The sequence below is a fragment of the Diabrotica undecimpunctata genome, chromosome 7 (genome assembly GCF_040954645.1).
Source record: "Diabrotica undecimpunctata isolate CICGRU chromosome 7, icDiaUnde3, whole genome shotgun sequence".
Lineage (NCBI taxonomy): Eukaryota > Metazoa > Arthropoda > Insecta > Coleoptera > Chrysomelidae > Diabrotica > Diabrotica undecimpunctata.
This window is the reverse complement of record NC_092809.1, coordinates 21,443,602-21,468,252: the sequence shown is the minus strand read 5'-3', so window position 1 is coordinate 21,468,252 and position 24,651 is coordinate 21,443,602. Positions and strand designations below refer to the sequence as shown.

General features: G+C 32.0%; 1 protein-coding gene across 1 annotated transcript in view; it reads left to right on the top strand.

Annotated features, from left to right (window-relative positions):
* The window catches only part of LOC140446308 (uncharacterized), a 391,171-nt gene that overhangs the window by 311,708 nt on the left and 54,812 nt on the right, over positions 1-24,651 (top strand). The window contains exon 5 of the mRNA XM_072538846.1: positions 7,635-7,872. Coding sequence (XP_072394947.1) covers positions 7,635-7,872 — 238 coding nt within the window. The remainder of the gene's footprint in view (positions 1-7,634; positions 7,873-24,651) is intronic.

Below are 24,651 nucleotides of genomic sequence, written 5' to 3'. Positions count from 1 at the left end.
TCGCTGAATTCTCTTGCGTTTTTCTTTTTAGGGAGACAAATAAAAATAGATTTTAACCACTCTTTGGGTAATACGCCTGAACTATAAATTTGGTTCAAAAGTGTCACTAAAACATCAATGTGCTTCTCATCTAGAATTTTTAGGATTTCTATAGGAAGCATATCAGGGCCAGGGCTTTTCCCGCTCTTCATTGTTTTTAATGCGTGCAATATTTCTTCTTTTGTAATATATGGACCTATTTCTTCTGACGTAAGTTCTATGTGCTCCAGATCTCCTCTTTCATCATCGAACAATTCATCGATATATTCTGCCCATCTTTGCATTTTCTCGTTCGTATGTGTTATAGCAGTACCGTGTCTATCCAGAATTGCACAAGTGGGATTTTGTTTTTATAATACAGCAGTTTATTTAGAACCAATGATGCTATTTAATATGAGACGATCTTTTATGGAATGTATTGACAAATGAATATTAAAGAAAACGGTAGACATATCGACCACTTACTGTGACAAAAAGTTTAATGTTATTTAGTTTAACTATTTGTTAAGTTGGTTTGTAAATAAAATGTTTTGATTATGACTTTAATTTAATACAAAACATAAAACTTTTGATGTTAAATACAATTACTCTGTTATTTTGTCAAATCCTATTATTAATTATCCTACTGATATATTTATTTTATTTAATATTTCGTTAATTATTAACTTCATTAAAGGTATTTTATACCAAAACTCAGAAGTATTAATGATTTTCTCTAATTTTCTTTAGTTGACTGGAGTAATTGCGTTAAATCAGAAATGTGTAGTTGAGTTGTAAAATGCGATTATTTCGAAAACTGTTGAGTTTTGAAGTTATTAACAAGTATACCTTTTTTTGTTAAAATAATGTGTCTTTAAAATATTTTTTATCACAAATACCGGTAACTTGAAGGGCAAAAAAGTTAAGTGCAAATGTATGCCACATATGTGGCATATGTGGCGCCCTCTATTAGCTACATCAAAGTATGCATAAAATTATAACTCCTGATATTCAATAGTAGCCAGTTGTAAATTTTTATACATAAATGTTGCATGTTGTAAACATGAAAGTTATAGGGAAAAAAAAAATTTAAATTTCCACTTAACACCGTGTATCTTTCTTAATATCAACATTTTATTAAAGCAATTTGGCCTAAATCGAAATATTTTAAAGTGTAGAATCTACGGTTTCTGTTTGTACAATTACTTAAGGACCACCCTGTATATATATATATATATATATATATATATATATATATATATATATATATATATATATATATATATATATATATATATATTGTTATGCTATGTAAAATTAAAAATAATATTGGTTTGCTCTTAATATATTTCAAATTATAAAATATAATAATTCAAAATATTTCAACTGATAAACTATAAAAGATATTTCAAAGAAATGAAAGTCCATTATCTTTGGATTACCTGTAGTAAACAAAATTTAAGATATGCATAAAATATTTTCTTTGTAAAATATATTTGAGTGAACGTAGTGAATTGAACAATACCACCGGGTTTTCCAAATGGACTTGTACAGTGAATAAAGACAATAGGGTAGAATTTAGAAATTATATTTCTCCGTTAGTTCTTAAGAATTTGTAGAAACCGATTAGCATGTTAATAGTTTGTAGGAAATTTATAATTGTAGGTAAAATTGTTGTTTGTCATCTAAATGGTAGATGGTGGGAAGTATGAGGAACTCTGATTGAAGGACATTGAAAAAGAGGTAGATAGCTATGTAGGAATGAGAGTTTAGCTAGATTTTTGAGGGAGAAAATAGAATCAGTTGTTTTCCAAGGGTGCAAGGTGAATTGTAAGCATTAGAAGTGAATGTTTGTAAGTTTTCGTGGACTAAGTGTATCCTGACGGAAGCTGATCCAGTAAAATATTGTAAGTCATATTTTTCTATTTATATATTCCAAGAGTCACTGTTCAGGCCGGAACGAGAGATTCAGTTTATCGAGAGGAGAAGAGGCTAGCATCTTTTGAACGATACGTGCATCTGAAGGAGATCATTGAAGACGAGAGGCTCGCAATAATTTGTTGTAAGATTGCTGATTACCTAGGGAACTGCTAAGAATAGATAGTGTAGGCTACAAGGAACAAGGATTTGGTGAACTCATCATCAGAGAGATAGTTTTTTTTACCATTCGTCAGTTTTTCCTTTATCAAGAAAGTTTTTTATCTAATTGCTTCAGAAAAGATAGACATATTTATCAGGAGATATAGAACAACATGGACCGAGCATGGACCGAGCATGTGACAAACAACGAAGTCATGAGAAGAATCAACAAAAGAATGGAAGTATTGGAAACCATCAAGACACGAAAGCTGCAATACCTGGGGCATGTTATGCGTAATGAGAGATACAACCTACTTCAATTGATTATACAAGGGAAAATCCAGGGCAAGAGAAGTGTAGGAAGAAAAAGAATCTCATGGTTGCGTAACTTGAGGGAATGGTACGGATGCACATCAATTGAACTATTCAGATCAGCAGCATCTAAGATCAGAATAGCCATGATGATTGCCAACCTCCGTCGCGGAGATGGCACGTGAAGAAGATAGAACAACAATTTTGATTTGAAATTTTAAATTATATAGTACATAACATTAATTTTTGAAGGTTCACGTACGTAGAACAAAACTTTGATAATCATTGTATGAGATATTTAAGAGTGAATTTTATTTCAATATATAATTTTGTATCATATATGTTAATTATTCCGGTATTCCTCAGACCTTACCTATCATATGTAAAGCATAGATATTGAAGCACGAATATAATCCTCAGATAAGAGAATTAAATAGTGTGATAAAATCATAATTGCATCATTTAAATAAGTTTAATTAATTAATTAATTAGCTAATTAATTTTTGGCGCACCTCTGACTTTTAATATCACATTAATATATATATATATATATATATATATATATATATATATATATATATATATATATATATATATATATAGCTAACACAGCAATAAATGCTAAATGTTATACCATTTTTATATCCAACTGTTTATTGTTTCAAACTACCTTAGATCCAAGCTGCTTTTACATCATTAGAATTCTATTATTCCGAAAGAGCTATCGCTCTTTATATATTCACTTTGCATAGCTTCTTCTATTGTATTCCCACGTCTACTAGTGAAACCGTTTATCTAGAATCAGATTTTAAGTCACTCTTTTATCTCCTCGTATTTTAAATTGCTAAAGAACTTACCGACTTTTTCCATAGAAAAATATGGTTTCTATTCATCACTCTTTTAACACTATAAATCTTTAACAAGACCTTTTAGAAATCAACCGTGAGATAATAAATCAGACAACGTTGTGCTTCATAAAAGAAAATTCAAGAGGTAAATAATTACATAATTTTTATTGTAGTGAATGGAGAGGCAATACTTAAAAAATCGTTTTACCGGTAAAAACATGTAATCGTTTTATTTTTGGGCTTCCCTTTTGGTTAAATCGGTTCCTGTAGTTAAAGCTTTTTTAAATATAATGTAGTACAATTTTTTAAACATAAAATAAATACAGGGTGTTTCAAAAAAAGGTAACCCCGTCTCTAGGGTAGGTAAAAAACTGAAAAATAATTGGGGTTTGATTAGTAAAAAATTTTTGTACCGCCATCCGTTTTCAAGATACAGGGCGTTAAAAAAAAACATTTTTTACGATTTTGCCGAAACTACTGGCAACATTGTAATGAAATTTTATACGAATATGTTTTGGAAGCTGATACATCCCATGAATTTGTTTTTATATCTGATTCTCATAGAGGGCGCTAGTTACACGGATCGTACTAAGTATTAGTTAATATAACTTTTTTAAGAGTATAATTATTAATCAAAATTTCAAGTAAACTTAAACATCATTCAATTTTACACGAAAAAGGTACTCTTGGTAAAACTCGATACTGTGTACCGTTTTCGGAATATTTTGATTTGAAAATTATGAAGTAATATTTCTTCAACGCCATAATGTATCTTGAAAACGGGTGGCGTTACAAATTTTTTTTACTAAGCAAACCCCAATTATTTTTCAGTTTTTTACCTACCCTAGAGACGGGGTTACCTTTTTTTGAAACACCCTGTATATGAAGGCACAATTTATGGGATGTACTAAAAACTCTTATTAGTTTATATTTTTTACGGTAATTTACTGTTATATTCTTCTTATATTAGAGGGTTGGAATTATTATGGTAACTTTAACTTTATTTACAGCTGTTCCGGCTAATTGACTGAAACTCATATTAAACCACAATGAATACCACAGATCATACGATTTTACAATTCCATTAAGGAAGGAGTGGACACCTTGGACTAATTATGTCACACATATTCTACAAATAAAAAGAAGTGTCGTTGGCCATTATGCCTTTTTTGTAACCTGCTAAATATTATAAGATATAACTCAAAGATCCTTTTATTTAGTTCTTATGCGCCGAAAAAGTAAATTGTTGCCAACAGAAGAGCTTGCCTAAAAACTGGCATTTGATTAGTGAAACCTCAAATGAAAAGTCGGTTGGAATGTTCGACTTTGAGGTGTGAACTTCGCGAAACTATTTGCAATGTACTAAAAATTCCTAATCCAGTAGAAGTACCTACAAGACCAGTTACTATCACACGTAGATGTACATTTTATTCCAGAAGCGAAGATCAAAAATCTAGAGTTAGCTGTGCCATATGCAAAAAATTAATTTGTTTACATCACCAAAAAATATGCCCAACTTGTGGATAATAAAATAATAAAATATTTTTATATACAAAATAAACTCTTAGCATGATATCTTAAGATTATTTTTGTCATATTATGTTCTTAATAATATACACATATAAATATGTTTGGGTCGATTTGGGATGAAATAATAATTAATAATAATATTAAATAATTAATAATAAATAATAATTTTATTTGGGGTAAAATGGAAACATATACAGGGTGTCCAATTTAAATTAAATACGTTGAGGGTATTTCCGGTGAAATTGGATGTACAGTAATAACAAAAAATATGGCGTCAGGTGCTTTATGTGCCATTGTAGTTGCGTGCAAAGTTTCATAAATTATATAATATATATATATATATATATATATATATATATATATATATATATATATATATATATATATATATAAGAAATGATTATTTCGACCAAAAAATAATTTATAAATACGTTCGAATTATCGGGTAAAGTGGTCTGTAATGAAAATCTTTCTTTTTTCTAAATTACTCAATATTTCGCCATTTATTCAATAGCTTCTTCAGGAATAAACTAAAACAATTTGAAAATTACAAAAAATGGCGTACAAATACATTTTAAAACACTCACAGAATTTAAAAGATTTCGCAAATAACAACTGACATTAAAGTATTTGAAATATTGAATGTCAAGATTAAATTGTCTTAAGCACGTTCGTTACAGCTATATGATAAAAAATTAAAATTATGAAAAAGACAGTAAAGATTTGATTACACGCACAAAGCGTCTATATATCTGTTGATACGTATTTCGACTTAATAAGTCTCATCAGAACAGTTATTCATAGGCGTTCTCAACGTGAAAAATAAATCATTCCTGTCTTAAGAAGCAACAATAAAATGGCTTCGTTATGGACGCAATAGCGACATCTGATAGAAAAATCGGTAAAATAGTTTGGAAACAAATTTAGATTTCTACTTTAATCATGTCTCCCCATGTTAACATCTTTATCAACGTCTGTTATACCTTGCAATTTTTAGAAGGTTCAGATTAAAGCAGAAATCTGAATTTGTTTCGAAACAAAATTAAAATTATTTCAAATGTAAAAATAAAAATAACAATAAAAGAAAAGTTAGAAGAATAATATTTCTTTGATGAATTATTAAGGTTAGTTGTTAATAAAATGAATGTTGGCTATTTTGAATATTTATAAATTTTGTTCAATATGTTACAATATATGTTACTTAACTGTCCAGTGTCCGTTTTATAATTTAAAGTGTTTTTATTTTTGTTAATGTAATACATCTCAAGAAATAATCTACTTTTGTAGTTATCAGTCTGTGTCAAAATGTGAGCTTTGTTATAGTCTAGCATATGACCAGTGTTTTCATAGTGCTCAACCACTGCGCAAGTATTTTTTCTCAAGCGGCAATCACTTTTATGTTGTATGATGCGTTGTTTTAGCCATTGTGATGTTTGACCAATATAGCTATTTCGATTGGTACCAAAAGCCGACAGCATCAGGCAGGTATATAAATTACTATTCAAACCATACCACCCGTCAAAAATATAATACCGTACTAGGTATGAAAAACAGGATAATGTTCATTGTTGATGACAACTTTTTACAAAAAAATCTGGACATAATATACAAAATTTTTCGTAACAACGGATATCCTAAAAAAATTTTAAAAAAACTGATTTACAGCACTAATTTCTATGACGGTCCCGTCCATGATTCTAACAACAAATCAATCAAATATAAAAAACTTCCCTTTATTAATGATCTAACTCATTCTGTGATATCCATATTCAAAAATGTTCCTAATATTAGTATAGCTAAATATAATACCATGAACAGCAAACAACTATTTTCAAAAATCAAAGACCCAGTACCAACCTTATATAAAAGTAATGTCGTTTATGAAATACCGTGTTTAGGATGTCAAAATAGCTATATTGGTCAAACATCACAATGGCTAAAACAACGCATCACACAACATAAAAGTGATTGCCGCTTGAGAAAAAATACTTGCGCAGTGGTTGAGCACTATGAAAACACTGGTCATATGCTAGACTATAACAAAGCTCACATTTTGGCACAGACTGATAACTACAAAAGTAGATTATTTCTTGAGATGTATTACATTAACAAAAATAAAAACACTTTAAATTATAAAACGGACACTGGACAGTTAAGTAACATATATTGTAACATATTGAACAAAATTTATAAATATTCAAAATAGCCAACATTCATTTTATTAACAACTAACCTTAATAATTCATCAAAGAAATATTATTCTTCTAACTTTTCTTTTATTGTTATTTTTAGTTTTACATTTGAAATAATTTTAATTTTTTATCGTATAGCTGTAACGAACGTGCTTAAGACAATTTAATCTTGACATTCAATATTTCAAATACTTTAATGTCAGTTGTTATTTGCGAAATCTTTTAAATTCTGTGAGTGTTTTAAAATGTATTTGTACGCCATTTTTTGTAATTTTCAAATTGTTTTAGTTTATTCCTGAAGAAGCTATTGAATAAATGGCGAAATATTGAGTAATTTAGAAAAAAGAAAGATTTTCATTACAGACCACTTTACCCGATAATTCGAACGTATTTATGTATATATATATATATATATATATATTTAAATATGTATATTCGTATACATAATACTAAAAAATTTATTACTTAACTGGTTATAAAATTCAAAATATAATAATTACAAAAAATGCGTTACGAGGCTTTGAAGGCATTGTACATCATGTTCGAAACCTTCAGCAAACACCCTTGCAAAATCCTCGTTTATTATTATTGACCGTGTAATTCCGGCTGGTATGAGATATTAATTATGACCCATCATTTTCCATTTTTTTTTCAGGAAACTCCAATCGAAAGCGGCCATCATAGCACAAGACTCGAACGAGAGTTTATTAGAAATTCCTCTACAAGAGCTGCAGCGTCGGCATTCAGAGGCCAGGTTAGGATCCGGCAGCGGTGGTGGGGGAATGGGGGGCCTCAGCGTCGGGGGCTTGGGGAGCGGGCTGGCGCCCCCACGGAGTCCAGAGCTACGGAGGCATTCGGACGTGTCTCCGGCTTCGCTCAAAGAGCTTGAAAAAGTAGGTGACACGTTTTTAGTGCGTTTTCTCTTTTTCTGTATATAGTTAAGAGGCTTATTATGTTTCATCGGAAGGTCAGGCGGTGACAGAAATACGAAATAATTTGATTGTGATTTAGATTTTGGTTTTATTTTATACATAATAATAATATACATTAAGTATTTCATTATGAAATTTATGTTCTTTGAGTTTTCGTAAGAATATTGATCAGAAAATTATTTGAACAACTGAAAGCAAAACGTTGCACAATTATACAAGATTTTCCAATAAAAAATGTTCAGTAATAATACGAATGTTCAGAGACTTCAATTGAATTTACGGGAATTAAAAGTGTATCTATGAATTTCCAAGCTGCAACATAATCAAATTAAATATTATTTTCTAAATACCAGCAGAATTGTTTAAGGTAGGTGGCGACCTCCTAACAAGTCACATCCACGCGCTCATCCAAGATATATGGCAAGAAGAGAAAATACTCGACGACTGGAAGAAAAGTATAGTATGCACGATCTATAAAAAAGAAAAACAAACTCCAGTGCAAAAACTACCGTGGAATTTCTCTACTATATACATCATATAAAGTCCTCACGTATATTACAAACCAGCGGCTCCAACCACTAGCAAAAAATATTATTGGAGAGTATCAGACGGGCTTCCGACGGGGAAGATCGACAATGGATCAAATATTTACAGTCAAACAGATCGTGAGTAAATCATGGAAACATAACATTGATGTTAACAACGTGTTTGTATACTTCAAACAGGCATACGACTCAGTCAAGAGGAACAAACTATAGAATATATTGGCTGAATTGGCAATAAGACACAAGCTTATTAGACTCATTAAAGCCACAATGGATGAAACTCAGCCATGTATACGAATACAAAACCATGTGTGCGGTTATGCAAATGCAAACTGAATGAGGAAACCTACTGATCAACCGACCGATTCAACTGGCCGCTTATGCCGATGGTATTAATATTATGAGTAGAACATCAACAGGAGCATAGGAAACAGAAATAATGATACAGACGAGAAGAAATATAGTCCTACAAAACATTATACATGAAGATGACATTGAAATGGTTGAAAAGTTTACATGCATGGGGGTAGAAATATATGCCGACGGATCAGAAAATGAAGAAATACGAAAGAGAATATCGCAGGCAAACAGAGCTTATTTTGCCATCTTTTATATATTTCGGTCTAAAAATATCCACCGAAATACAAAGATGAGAATTTATAAAACCTTAATTCGACCAATAGCATGCTATGGTAGTGAACCATGGGTCCTGAAGAAACATCCAAAAGAAAACTCGACACATTCAAAAGAAAAGTACTGTAGAGAATACTAGGACCTGTGAAGGAAAACGAAATCTTCAGAAGTCGATACAACAACAAAAGACAAGAAAGCACTGGGAAACCACAGTAAACAGCGACGCACAAGCTCTTTTAGGATACCGTGAATGAAGAAGATCAGCCACAGACAAGCAAGAGTGGAGGAAAAAAATAAAGGAGGCAAGTTTGGATGTATTACCGTAGAAGAAAAAGAAGATTTTATATAAATATGGCTGAATTTCGTGGATGCAGCGTTAAATTTTCCATATCATGGCACAGGTGAGCTTAGGTTTATTGGCATAAACGTGTAACTTTAAATAACTCCATAAAAAATCCAATGGTAATAAACCAGGTACTCTAGTCGGCCAATGCTGATCATAAAAACGAGAGAGCATACGACCAGGAAATGTCTCATGCAGTAATTGAATTGTTTCAGTCACTGTGCGGCATGTGGCAGTGTCTTGAAACCACATGGCATCCACATCAATATAATCTAATTTAGGCACAAAGAACTTTGTTATCATGTTACGATACCGAGTAACACTAGCAGTCACTGTTGAACCAGCCTTATATTCAAAAAAATATGGTTCAATGAAGCCTCTAGTCCAAAATCTGCACCAAACAGTGACATCTGACAGTGGATCCTTTTTGTTTTCAACAGTAAGATCTGGGTTCTCAGAACCTTAAATGGGGCACTTTTGAGGAAAACCAAGCTATTAAAGTAAAAATAAACTTTATAGCTTACGAGGATTTTGCTCGAAGAATATATTGAAGTGTCACCAAATCGTCAGTGAGTATACGCTGCAGAGAGCTCTGCCGAGAGACGCCGAATTAATTTTCCTAGATGTTCACCAACACTCTTATGCATTGGTTCAATATGATATTTAAGCGGTTTGACTTTAGACGACTATTGGTTTTTGTATCACCAATTGATTCAGTCTCCCTTGAATTTTTTAATTACTGTCCTCACAATTGACGAAGTTAAATCAATTTGCTGATCATATTTTGTACGAAATTTTCTAACTGTGGCTACCAAAGTAATCAAAATAACTTATGTTATTTTTAAAATATTGTTGAAAAATGAAAACGTGTTGTTTTCTCATGTAAATGTGTCTTCAATTTTATCATACTGTCAGCTGCCAAACTATTTTTTTTTGTTAAAAATATTTTACTGCCCAAATAGGGCCTAATTCGAACTTTGCGTAAATTTTGATATTCCCATTGTAATATATTGTTAATAACCTTTTATAAAATTAAATAATAATATTATCTAATATGTATGTAGGCTATAAGTAATACTCCATTTATTTTACGCCCATGTTTTCTAATAAATATTCTGCTCCAGCATTGCGGAAATAAATAAAATTGATGTTTCAATAATAATAAGCAATATTGTGCTAAACACGGACATTGAAAACACTTTTTTAATAAAAGTACAGAGGAGCTCACGAGTTGCCTTCAAGCAAAGCTTAATTTAAGCTTCTTTGCGACGTGACTTTGAAGTTGCTGTCAACCGGAGTAAGTCACAATCTCAACGACCCTTAAATTAATCACAAGCTTTAACTTGTCTGCAAACTGCCTGAAACCTCTCTACTATTTTTCTGATTCCGAATACACTGTTCATTTTACCTTATACAAAATTTGAATCCTTCGCTCTTTCATTCGAAATTTTAAAGAAGGTAGTTTGTATCAAATAAAATGTAATTTTACGAGTAATCTTTCATATTAAATATGATTCTAGGCATTTGATTCAGGTGTATTCGTTGACAAAATTAACAAGTACTTGTCGAAATTTATGCTATTATATATATATATATATATATATATATATATATATATATATATATATATATATATATATATATATATACATATGAATATATAAATATTTATATATATATATATATATACATATGTATATATATATATATATATATATATATATATATATATATATATTGTTGATTTATATAGTTGATTGCTATCGACTAGGTAAAAAACGAAATTATGATAAGAGGCCAAGACCGGTAGCCGTTGTGTTTGTAAACAGATGGTTGAAAACAAAAGTGTTTAATCAGAAGAAAAATCTTAAAGGTTGCAGTGTCGTGATTAGTGAAATGCTTTCTCCTGATTGTCAGGAATTATTAAAAAAAGTGAGGACATCTGTGGGTACCAAAAACTGCTGGACATATCAAGGTAAAATATATGTATCGCAAAATGGGTCAAAGAAGCTTATATTAACTGAAAACGACCTTGCTTTATTATAATTTAAATTTATTTTCATATATGTTGGTTTGCAGTTAGATTTAATATTATTATTAGTTATAATGGTATATCTCGGGGATAGATTTTGGCATATAGGTACTTACTTTATTTTCATTTTTCTTTGAACATTTTATTTTTGTTTCTTTTTTAATTATTGCTTTAATTATCTGAACTTAGGCGAATTAAATTTATTTACTATTAGATTATTTTCTTTACGCTTCAATTCAAATTTAACTGTACATCTTGAGTTATTTAGTAAAAAATCCTTAGTTTATACTGTGTTTTGAATTAAAGAGTAATATCTATTTATTTTTTTTACACTGTTAATACATCACCATGTGAATTACTGTTTATGCAAATAATAATCATCTACAAATTTGGCTTAAATTATTTACATATTCGTTTGTACCAATTTAGTAAGGATCTAATCTAAGCTTAACATGAGTAGTTTAAAGTGTGCTCATATAAACTCTAAAATCGCTCTAATAGATCGCTAGTTGCGCATTTTATTGATGTAAAAGAACTTATTTTGAAAAATGATTTAGATATTTTGGGTATAAGTGAAACATGGTTAAAGGAATCAATATCCAGTAAGAACATTAATATACCTGGCTATAACTTTGAGCGAGTCGACAGGAATAAAAATGACACAGGTGGAGGTGTAGGTATTTACATAAAATGTAATATAAATTATGTGCTGATTGAGTCATCAAATGAAATTGAACAGATATGGTTAAAACTCTCTCTTCGTTATGAAACACTAGCTATTGGTGTTTTATATAATCCTTATGGAGCATTTTATAAAACTTTCTTTGGAGTTTTGGAAACAACTTCATCATCAGTACTGCCAAGTGTAGATCATTTACTCTGTTTGGGCGATTTTAATGTTGATCTGTTAAATACCAATAATTATTCCACACAGTTCATTACAGATGTATTAGATGGTCTTGGACTAAAGCAGATGGTAAATCAAGCAACTAGAATCACCCAGTTCACATCGACTCTGCTTGATTATGTAATCACATCTACTGAGGATAAAATCTTGTCTATTGAAGTAAAACATATCCCAGAAATAAGCGATCATGAATTGGTTGTTTTAAAATTTGGTTGTGATGTCAAATCTAATACAAATAAATTTATTACTACTCGGAATTTCAAAAATTTAAATTACAGTCAATTTAAATCTGATCTGGAATCTATACCATGGAGAATAATATATGAATTGCCAGATATAGACAGTAAAGTCGATTTTCTTTCTAATAATATCATTACTTTACTTGACATACATGTTCCATATCAGACTTTTAGAATCTCAAAGAAATATGCTCCATGGTTAACTAATACCATCAGGCAATTAATGTTAGATAGGGATAAAGCACTTACTGCTTACAAGTTAACTAGAAATATAAATCAATGGAATGACTACAAAGTATTGCGTAACTTAGTAACAGCCATGACTATAAGGGAGAAAAAATCATATTTTAAAAACATGCATGATCAATCTTCTAAAGATATGTGGAATAACTTAAAATATTTGGTAAATAATTGCAAAGTCAAAAATAACTTTGAAATTAAAAACGTGTGGAATGCAAATGAGATAAATAAACACTTTATTGAAGTCATACCAAACATGAAAGCAGACATTGATACACAAATATTCTATGAAAATAATTTTAAGTATTCCCTCAGTTCTTCTCTTACCTTTAAAACAGTATCTGAAATTAATATTTTACATATTATTAATAATATTAAAAGTAAAGCTATTGGTGATGATGGTATTAACATATTAACGCTTCAACTGTGTATTCCCTTTCTTCTACCGTATATCACACATATCATTAACTTTTGCTTAACAAATTCAATTTTTCCCACTAAATGGAAACGGGCACATGTTATTCCGTTACCGAAGACTAAAAATACAGAAAGCATGAATGAATTAAGACCAGTAAGTGTACTGCCTACATTATCTAAAATTTTGGAAAAGGTGATTGATATTCAGTTACAAACGCATTTAAAAAATAACAACATAATCCCTATGATGCAGTCCGGTTTTAGGTCCAGATATAGCTGTCTTTCTGCTTTATTAAATATTACGGATGATATTTTTAGAGCATATGACCAAAACAAAATATCAATTCTAATTCTTCTAGACTACTCAAAAGCTTTTGATACAATTAACCATAATTTGTTATTCTCTATTTTAAAATATATTGGTCTAGAAGCGAGAGCAGTTGATCTAATGAAATCCTATCTTTCTAATAGATGTCAAGCAGTAAAAAGCCTCAAGGATCTATATTAGGTCCAATTTTATTCTCTATATACACATCTAATTTTCCTTCTGTGTTTTTGTCCTGTTCACAACATTATTATGCAGACGATACCCAACTCTATATGTCATTTTATCCAAATGAGTGTGATCAAGCGGTAAATGCAATAAATCATGACCTTCTTCAGCTGCAGATTTTTTCTCAAAATCATTGTTTAAAATTGAATACATCAAAAACTCAGGGTATCATTTTTGGCAGGAATCTCCATAGGAAAATATTTTTAGAGAATTATGCCAATCGAATTATCTTAGGAAATGACAATTTAATTTTTAGCAAAAAGATTAAAAGCCTTGGGGTTTGGTTCGACGAAGATTTAAGGTTTACATATCATGTAAGTATTTGTTTACAACGAGCTTACGCCGTTTTAAAATTACTGTATCAAAGCCGCAATTTATTAAGTAGGGCCACAAAGTCATTATTATGTAATGCTCTGGTATTATCAAAATTAAATTATTGTGACGTGCTTTACAATGCATGTCTCACTGAATTTGATTCATGGAGAATACAGAAATTGCAAAATTCTTGTTTGCGTTTGATTTTTGGCATCAGGAAATTTCAAAGGATAAGTCATGTTTTCACTGTAGTCAAGTGGCTAAATATGAAAAATCGTCGGAAACTCCATGCTTTATGTTTTTACCATAAAATCATTCAAGAGAGAGTTCCACCATACCTGTACAATCGAATAACTTATAGGACGGACGTTCATAATCTTAATCTTAGACACAAGAATACCCTCACTTTACCTAAACATACAACATCCTTTTTTAAACGTTCATTTTCATATTCAATTGCTTGTAATATTAACAGTTTGTCCTACAATATTAAAAATCTGTCTAGAGTCAAGTTCAAGAGATTAATTTATGAGCAGTTGTTAGCTGAACAGTAATTTAAAAATTTAAGAATTAAAAAAAAATAAATAGTTTATAATTTATAAATTTAATATGTACTTATTATTTTTATGTTTTATTGTAAATACAATTTCATTATTTAGATATAGTCTATCTATCCTATTTTCGGGGGGTTCGGTGGAAGAGCAGTTGTGTGCCGCTGTTGCACAGTGGTACACAAACTGAATCTCGCCCTACTGATATTATATTTCATTGTATAGAAAATTTAATCTGTTGTTAATAAAGACATTTATTATTATTATTATTATATATATATATATATATATATATATATATATATATATATATATATATATATATATATTTCTGATGTTCGAGGAGCACTGATTTCTAGGTCGCTGCACATTTTGTTTAAATATATTTTAGCACTTTTTGTGATTAGCCCTGTGCTACGAGAAAAAGATGTCCAAAACTTTAAAGTTTATCCAATGTGCATAATATAGGGCTACCATTACGATCAATAGTCAGCTCTATCGGATCACCGTTACAACCACTGGCAAAATTTCTGTTATTCTCGAATCTGGAGACTTCTTAGTGAGCATTGATGTAGTCTCATTATTCACGAATGTTCCAGTAGAAGAATCGTTAGTGGTTATACGCAGAAAGTATTCAATACTTTCACAGGATACACTAAACATGACGATGCATTTCTTGAATAACACCTATTTCATCTACAAGGACCAGAGGTACAAACAAGTCGAAGGAGCACCGATGGGTTGACCACTATCACCCGTAATAGTCAACCTTTTTATGCAAGATATGGAATGAAAAGCAAACAAACAACAGAGCATAAACCCAAGATATGGCTTAGGAATGTTGACGACACAGCTTAATCGCTACGCATTCCCGCCAAATTATATTGTGTTGTCAACAGATTTTCATATAAGCGTTGTAGCATTTTTTGTCCTCTTTGTATATTATATAAATTTCAATAATATCTTTATTTATCACTTTGAAAATTGCCTCTAAAAATGTATGAAGGAGAAACACTTTAAGAATTGCGACTCAAAATCTTCGACCTAAAATAAGTATAATCTAAGTGTTTGTACTGCCAGATGCATCTACCGTGATAAGTACTGTTCTTCTCATATTTCGCTATTCTCTGTCAGTCGGTTGCAATATAGACGTCTTTAAACCTGATTTTCTTGGTTTAATATAAGTTACAAGACAAAACATTCCCTTTGGTTAATTTTTACGTTACCCAAAATAGTACCCAACTTCTGAACATTACCTTCAATTATTTTTATTAATTATTTTATTAACACGAATTTTTCGAAGTAAATCCCAGAAATAAAACCAGCATTGTACGATTACTAAATAAAGAAATGTCCAATATGTCACTGGATTTGTTAAAAGTGTGAAGTACATATACCGACTCATTCCACAATGAAAATGCCACCTAAAAATCAACGCTAAGCTGATATGCTTTTTTATTCAATTCGATACCTTTTTTCCATCATAAAGAGTTCTAACATTTTCAACAATTTTCCAATATGTTAGAAAATTTTAACGCTAGACTAAGTTTTCTTTTTTGATTATCACCGAGGATTTTCGATACTGGTCTATTTTTCGCAGTTCTTGGCTCAATGGGTACGATATAGGCGAGCAGGAACGCGTTGAGAATTGAGGGAAAGACATCAAAAGAAAGAAAAGGAAACGATAGAGACTATCAAAGCTGATACATGGCGCGTATTATTTATTTCCAGGCTTTTAAGAGCATCAGCGCACTTAGGAAGATCAGACGGTGTCACTTTCCATATTGTTTTACATATGCAAGCTAAAAGAGGGTATCGTCAAACTTTACCATCGTTATAAAAAGTTTTGTAAAGCACGGAAATGATAATAAATTGGTGTTTTTAGGACATAATAAAAAGCAAGATTAACGCTTGCTTTTTAAATCCTGAAAGGCTAAAAATAAATGGCTCTAAAATTATAAAACCATACATCTCATGGGAATTTTATTTTAGAATATATATATATATATATATATATATATATATAGATAGATATATATATCTATACCATCATGGCAATTCGCACTTTTGATACTGCTGTTCTAAAGAGGTCAGCAGAAGTGCAGTTAAACCAAGCTCTCAAATTGTTTAACCAGGAGAAAATTCTTTAACCAGTTTTGTTCTGCGACTCCTTCTACCCTGTATTCTTTCTTGCATTATTAATTGCAACAAGTTATAATGCTCGCCTCTCATGACATGTCCCAAATATTGCAGTTTTCTGACTTTAATAACCCTTTTTTTCCTATTCTTCTCAACACCTTGGTATTCGTGACTATATCTACCCAACTTATTCTTAATATCCTTCTGTAGGCCCATAACTCGAAGGCTTTTAATCTGTCCGAAGCATCTTTCTTCAATGACCAAGCCTCCAACTCATAAAATGATACAGAGAACACATAGCATCTCAGAAGTCTTATCTTTAAAGAAATTGAAATGTCCCTGCTGCAGAGTACTTTTTTCAGTTTGTTAAAAGAGTTTCTTGCCTGTCCTATTCTTGTCTTAATCTCTTATGTGTACTCATTATTTTCGTTAATTATTGTACTCAGATATTTATATTTTTCAACTTTTTTAATTTGTTATCCATGTATTGTTATGTTTTCTTTGCACTGTTGGGCTTTTGTAATTACCATAAATTGTGTCTTTTTGTGTTTAGGGACAGTCCGTTTTCTTCACTGACTTCTACCACTCTGTCAACCATTTGTTGTAAATCCTCAAGACATTCCGCTAATAAAATAGTGTCGTCGGCAAACCGTATATTATTGATTGGTCGGCCATTTACTTTTATTCCCATTGTTAGTTCTTTTAGTGCTTCCTGGATTATTTCCTCTGAATACAACTTGAACAAAGTAGGAGACAGGACATAGCCCTGCCTGACGCCCCTCTCAATCTGTATTCATTTGAAAAGACGTTGTTCTCGCTGGTCCACAGCGATCTGATTATAATAGATAGCGCTAATGATCCTGATGTCTCTCATACTAAGTTTTTTTTTTCAGGTAATACGATAAGACGGTTAGGTCTGACCTTATCGAAGGCTTTGTTGTAATCTAAGAAACACATATATACTGGCTGATTAACATCTATGAACCTTTGCACAAGTACATTCACAGCGAACAGGGCTTCCCTCGTTCCCAGTGCATTTCTTAATCCAAAGTATGTTTCACTTATGCCCTGCTCAAGTTTGTTGTGTATTCTCCGGTGTATAATTTTTAAAAATATTTTGAGCGTATGACTCATTAAACTTATTATCCGGTGGTCTTGGTATTCTTTTGCATTTGCAACTCTTTGCTTCCATAAAGTCCCCGTAGACACACCGTCTCAGGACTAGCAACTTTAACGTGGAGTATATCAACATTCCACGACCAGAAGTAATAAAGTATTACAATGAACATATGGGAGGTGTCGATAAAATTGACTTTTTAATTACTCTCTACCGGACTTTCATTCGAAGTCGCAAGTGGACACTTCGACTTTTCACTCATGCTGTCGAGTAGCTTGTACAAATGCCTGGCTTGAATATAAGTCAAAAGCAATGGTACTCGGTGTACCTAAATAGATGGTCTTAGACCTTTTACACTTTCGAGCGCATGTTGCGGAAGGCCTCATTTTGGGTAACAAAACTAATCCATCAAAACGCGGACGACCATCAGCTACACCTCCTTCTACACCCTCCACAAGCAGAGTACGGCAAGAACAAGCACCCGTAGACGATGTTTGACTGGATCGATATGGCCATTTTCCAGTTTTTAATGACAAAAGTTTTGCATCTCGCTGCAAATTTCCTTCGTGTAAGAGAAGGACTCGTATAAAATGTGAAAAATGTAATGTTCACCTATGTGTTAGTAAAGACCAGAATTAATTTAAATTAAATCATATTTAATAGAAGCTTTTTGTGTTATTATTTCCCAAAAAAATATAAATATTTGATCAAATATTTACCCGTTACCAATTGTACCGGTGAGTCCCAGTGTGCACTGTGGTGCACACATCATAACTCAAAAACTATTAAACTTAGGCGTTTGGACAAAACGTCAAAAAATTACAAAAAAAAAATAATAATACTAACATGCCAAAAACCGGAATTTTTTATCATCGCAAAATAAATCAGGACCGAAAGGGTTAAACTTAAATTGTGGCTAATTCCAATAAAAATAGCAATTCTAATTTAGTTTTTCAAAATGATTATCCAAACCAATTTTAAATAACTTTTGTTCTATACCTAATGCTTCTGAGCAGCTATATTAGCTTTTAATGTTTATTTTTTTGCCTCGCTAATTTGATCGTTCAGACATGCTAAGAAGATTCAGCGATATTTTGGCAGCGTAAAAGTTTTGCAGACTCGTCTCGTCGACAAAATGGTGGAAGAGCGCTGAAAATCGAAGTCGAGCGTGAAATATTAGAAAGTTATCGAGGTTGATGCAACGTGTTCGATATTGTTTCATTAGCTTGCCATTTGCCACATTAACTAAAATTCTAGTTAGCACGCGATTGTCTCGTTTTGAGGTAAATGTATCTTTGCACGACTACTATTTGTGCGGTTTTTTTAAAGCGTCATTTGTCGTGGTTTTAGAGTAAATAAGTTAATATTATCATTCGTAATCCATAATATATTATAAAATAATATAGTTAAAGTAATTTCACAAAAAATATATTTTTAATGTTTAAAACACAAAAATTCTTAGTGGCTATTCTATTGGCTTGACAAATATACTTTTTAAATATATGAATATCTTTGGATAATTCAATGTGTCGATTTTCTCTTAAAAATAATCGTTTAAAATATCATAAAATATCAAGAGAGAAAATTTTGCCAGCAATATTTTTGACTGGTATGAAAGTTTGTTGCCTGACAATTTTCGCGAATTAAACTTTGACAGTTAAATCACGAGAGGTCAGTCGAGTGACTTTGTCAAAATTTATGAGCGAAAAAAGCAACAAACTGAATAAAAACAGAAGAAAATTTTGCCGGTAAATAATTTTCTATCGAATGATATTCGATAAGACTATTTCACGAGATAATTAATGAATAATAATAAAAGAAGAAAACCTGAAAGATGAAAGAGAAGAGGTGGAACAGACGAGAGGAAAGAGGAACTACCAACGATTTTTAAAGTTACAAGATGCAGTTTAAAACTAGCCAGAAACAAATCACCTGGAATATATAATCTACCAGTTAAACTATATAAAGAAGGTGGCCATGATGGCATTACAGTAGCTTTTAAAAAAATATGGACACAGAAATCCCTCCTCAACGATTAAAATATTGGAATACTTTGCATCATACAAAAAAAGGAGATATCTTTGAATGCTCTTAACACAGAGAAATTACGGTTCTAAATGCAGCGTATAAAGTACTATATCACTGTATGGCACCATATTTCTTCTTCTTTATGTGCCGTCTTCTACCGAAGGTTGGCGAACATTAAACGATAGGTGTCTCTGTTTTGTGCCGCATGTATTATGTTTGCAGCTTCTGGTATTTGAAACCATTCTCTCAAGTTTCTCAGCCAGGATTTCTTCTTTCTGCCCAAACCTCTTCTACCTTCAATCTTGCCTTCCACGATAAGCTGTAGTAGACTGTACTTATCATTACGGAACACATGGCCCAGGTATGACGCTTTCCTTCTTTTAACAGTTGTTAACAATTCTACCTCTTTACCCATTCGTCTTAATACCTCTGTGTTGGTTACTCTGTCTGTCCAAGGTATTCTCAGTATGCGTCGATACAGCCACATTTCTAGAGCCGCTAACTTCTTTATAGTTGCTGCTGTTAACGTCCACCCTTCAACTCCGTAAAGTAGCGTAGAGAGTACGGAGCATTTCGTGGCGCGCCATCGAAGGTTAACGCTTAGGTGGCGGTTGCTTAAGAGCTTTCTCATTTTGATGAATTTGGATCTTGCTATTTCAATTCGGATCTTAATCTCTACGTCTGGGTCCCACTTATCATTTACTGTGTATCCCAGATATTTAAATCGGTGTACTCTTTCAATACGTTCGGCTTCAATATTCAGGTCGATATGTTGAATGTTCTTTTTACTGATCACCATAAATTTAGTTTTCTTTCTATTGATCTTTAGTATAAATTGGTTGCCAGTTGTATCTACTCTATTTAGCGTCATCTGTAAATCTTCGATCTGTTATCGGCCAGTATAACAGTATCATCTGCATATCGAAAATTACTTATTGGTACGACATTAATCTTGATGCCCTCGTTATACTCTTCCAGTGCCTCTAGAAATATTTGTTCCGTGTGCAGGTTGAAAAGCAGTGGCGAAAGAATACAGCCCTGTCTAACCCCTCTCGAAATGGTTACGTTTTCACTCACGATATGGCCATTCTTCATGTGGGCTGTTTGATTCCAATATAGATTTTTTATAATCTGGATGTCCTTAGTGTCAAGTCCTGTAAGATGTAATAGTTCTATGAGTTTATCATGTTTGATAGTATCGAATGCTTTCTCATAGTCGATAAAACAGGCGTAAACATCTTTCTGTTAATCCAGACATTTATTTGTTAACAATATTAAACGTATAGTTATTATAAACTATAGTAGTTTGCCAATTCTTTTTTACCAAAACATGATATTGTGTATTATTGACCTGTAGCATTTGGGAATTCGAAGGTCCAGCTTTATTTGTTGTTCTCAGAATTTCGATCAACTTCTGGTGGTAACTTGAATCTTAGCTTTCGATATGGTTTAAGAGAGCTTGCATTTGAGTGACCCGTTAATTTAATTAACTCCTGTTCAGAAACACCTTGCTAAAACAAGGCTGACACAGCTGAAGATCAATGAGAATGGTTTGCTGTTTTATGTTTTTTTGGGTCTATTCAAATTTTTTCAGCTGACATTTTTGTCCACTTAGATACGGTGTTGATTCCAAGTGGACAGTTTTTAACCAAGATCCATCCTTCCAATTTGGGTGAACGGTAAGAAAGAGTCTGTGTGATAAAATCTTTGGTCCCCTTGTTTCCATTAATTTTAAAAATAATCTAACTGGGCATAAATTTTCGTTTGATGAATTTGTTACCAGTCATTTGCTGCTGGCCAAACTTTTCGAACCGCCTTGATTTGTTTTGGAAAAAATGCTGTTGTGTTCAATTCGGCCCGTAAATTCTCCCATAACATCAAATTCCTTCTGGAAAAATGAATCCTGCAGTTTACGGTCTTATTACCTCTCCAAGCAAGTTCAAATGAGCAAAGGTGAAAACATTTTTTTGTGCTCCATCGGGGTTTCCTCGTCGTAGCTTTGGAAGATTTTTAGTAGTTCTTCGGTGGATAATGCATTTTAACTGAGTTTTCTTTTTTTTTTAACACTTTCAAGCTGCCTCCGCTTTGTTTCTCTGCACCAATCTTGCACATTTGAAAGATATCTGTGAAAGGGTCGATTTTTATGCCGTACTCCGTAAAAAGATTTTATTGTACCATTTTTGCTGTAGTATTCCACATTGACTTTACAGACGACTCTTTATAGCCTTCGCCATTGCCTTTTTTCATGTTAAAAGCATAACCCTCGAGAATTGTTGCTAGTTCCGTTATGGTAGGGGAAGTGTGCCTATGTTGAACCCCTGCCTATGATAGACCTCCTGTTGTAATTTCAAATATGGCGCGGTTACATGCACATCGCCGGTTGCCGCTTACTCACGAAGTTTGCAGTTTAGTATTTGCAAAGTTTCAGACCCGTGGCGGTTGTAACAGTAAATTTGTGCAATAAAATTAAAATTTGGCGTTGCTGATCTAATAAAATTTTTTGGTAAGTAATATTTTACTGGTAACATACGTTATTGTGTTGCTTTTATTTTATATAAAATGACTACACTTTCTTTGTCAAATACTATACTTTGTTTTAGGTTAGAATGGTCAAACCAAAAGTAACAGAATTAAATTTACTGTCTTATCTTTTTGCCTATGATGGACCTCTTTATCGTTACCTATGACGGGCTAGGGGTCCATTATAGGAAAAAGGAAATAAGTTGCTACTTAACTATTAACATAATACATTTTACAGGGATGGATCCTCATAAAAGGCAACGGTGGAATGACAGTTATATGCAGCAAGCTTTAAAAAGCATACAAGAAAAAACTATGGGGTTTAAGTTGGCAGCAAAAACATTTAACGTTCCAAAAAAAGACTTTAAAAAGGCGCTTGAATAAGCAACAAGGAAGTACCAAAGGTGATTTAAGAGGACGAATACCAATATTTTCCACTGCTATTGAAAAGGAAATTGCTGACCATATTATCACCATGGAAGCTCGATTTTTTGGCCTAATTAGTAAATATTAACGAAAACTTGTATACGAAGTAGCTGAAAGAAACAATATTAGCCACAGTTTTAATAAGGAAACCAAGATGTCATGCTGCAAATGGGTCAGAGGCTCTTTAAAGCAAAATCCTCGAATATTATCACGAACTCTAGAAAATACTTAGTCGGCAAGGGCTCAAGCTTTTAATAAACCAATTATATGTGCCTATGCTAGTAAAGGTCGCAAACAAGTTGGTGCTTTAAGTAGTGCAGAGCGTGGTCTACATGTTACGGTCGTATGTGTAATAATGCAATCGGAACATATGTTCGTCCTGCTTTGATTTTTCCTCGACAGAGAAAGAAAGATGAACTAATGATCGATGCACCTACTGGAAGTGTAGCCTTCGTTCAAGAAAAAATATGGATGACTTCCAACATTTTCTGTCTTTGGCTGCAACATTTTTTAAGGTATTCAAAGGCTTCTAAAATCAAACAAGTTTTGTTGTTACTCGATGGTCTTGGTAGTCATAAAAGTTTTGAAGTTTCTCTCCAGTTTGCAAAAAAAACGGTATTATTATGTTTTGTTTTTCTGCTCACTTCTCTCATCACGTTTAACCCTTGGACGTAGGATTTTTTAGACCACTTCAAACTTACTACGGCCAAGAAATTCAATTATGGCTACGACAGAATCCAGGTAAAACAGTTACCCAATTTAAAGTAGCCAGTATCTTTAATAGAGCATATTTGAAAAGTGCTTTTCCATCAAATGCAATATATGCATTTAAAAGACAGGAATAGAACCGTTCAATCCAGATGTCTTCGAGGATTGGCAATTTTTGCCGTCTATAACAATAGATAGAGAAAATTATAACAAAACTCCTTACCAGAATGTTCTGACGAGAACTCACTACCGGAACATCGGAACCAAAATGTTTCTTCGATTGAAGGTTTATCAAAAATCACTGATCAGAAATCAACATCATCGTCAGTCCTAAACATCTCGGTCGAAGATATTTGTCCTCCTCCTTTAGCTAGAGTATCTGAAGTAACTCAGAAAAAGGGTAGAAAACAGGGTAAAACAGGATATTTAAATTCAACGCCAGAAATTGATGATATAAAACAAAAATTGCAGAATAGAAGCAAAAAAAAGAAAACAAGACGCAAGAAAAGTGAAACGGCAAGTTCGTGTTTCAACTACCATTGTAAAGACGAATGTGAATTTTTCTTTTTAAGAAGACGACTCGGACGATGCAGCTTGCATTTTCTGTAACGAACTATTTTCGCATTCACGATCCAAAGAAAAATGGATTCGTTGTTAAGTGTGTAAGAATTAGTGTCACAATAAATGTGCAGATGTAAATCCTGGACGTAAACAATTTGTGTGTGAATTGTGCATGTAACTTTTTTCTTAAAAATACCTATTTGCATTATTATTTATCGTTTAGAATATCTTTTGGTTTAATAAAATAATTTGGTATTTATTTATTTTATACAAAATGCAACGGATCCATTATGGGCGTATCAAAGGGTCCATCATGAGCACATATATATCCTTAACAGGATTTTAGTAAACTGTGAATAACTTTTGTCATCTTAATTTTTATCAAAATTTAAAACACTTGCATATTATACAAATAACAAAACGTTATGTGGTCATAATTAAAGCCTGCTAAGTAAATAATTAAAAT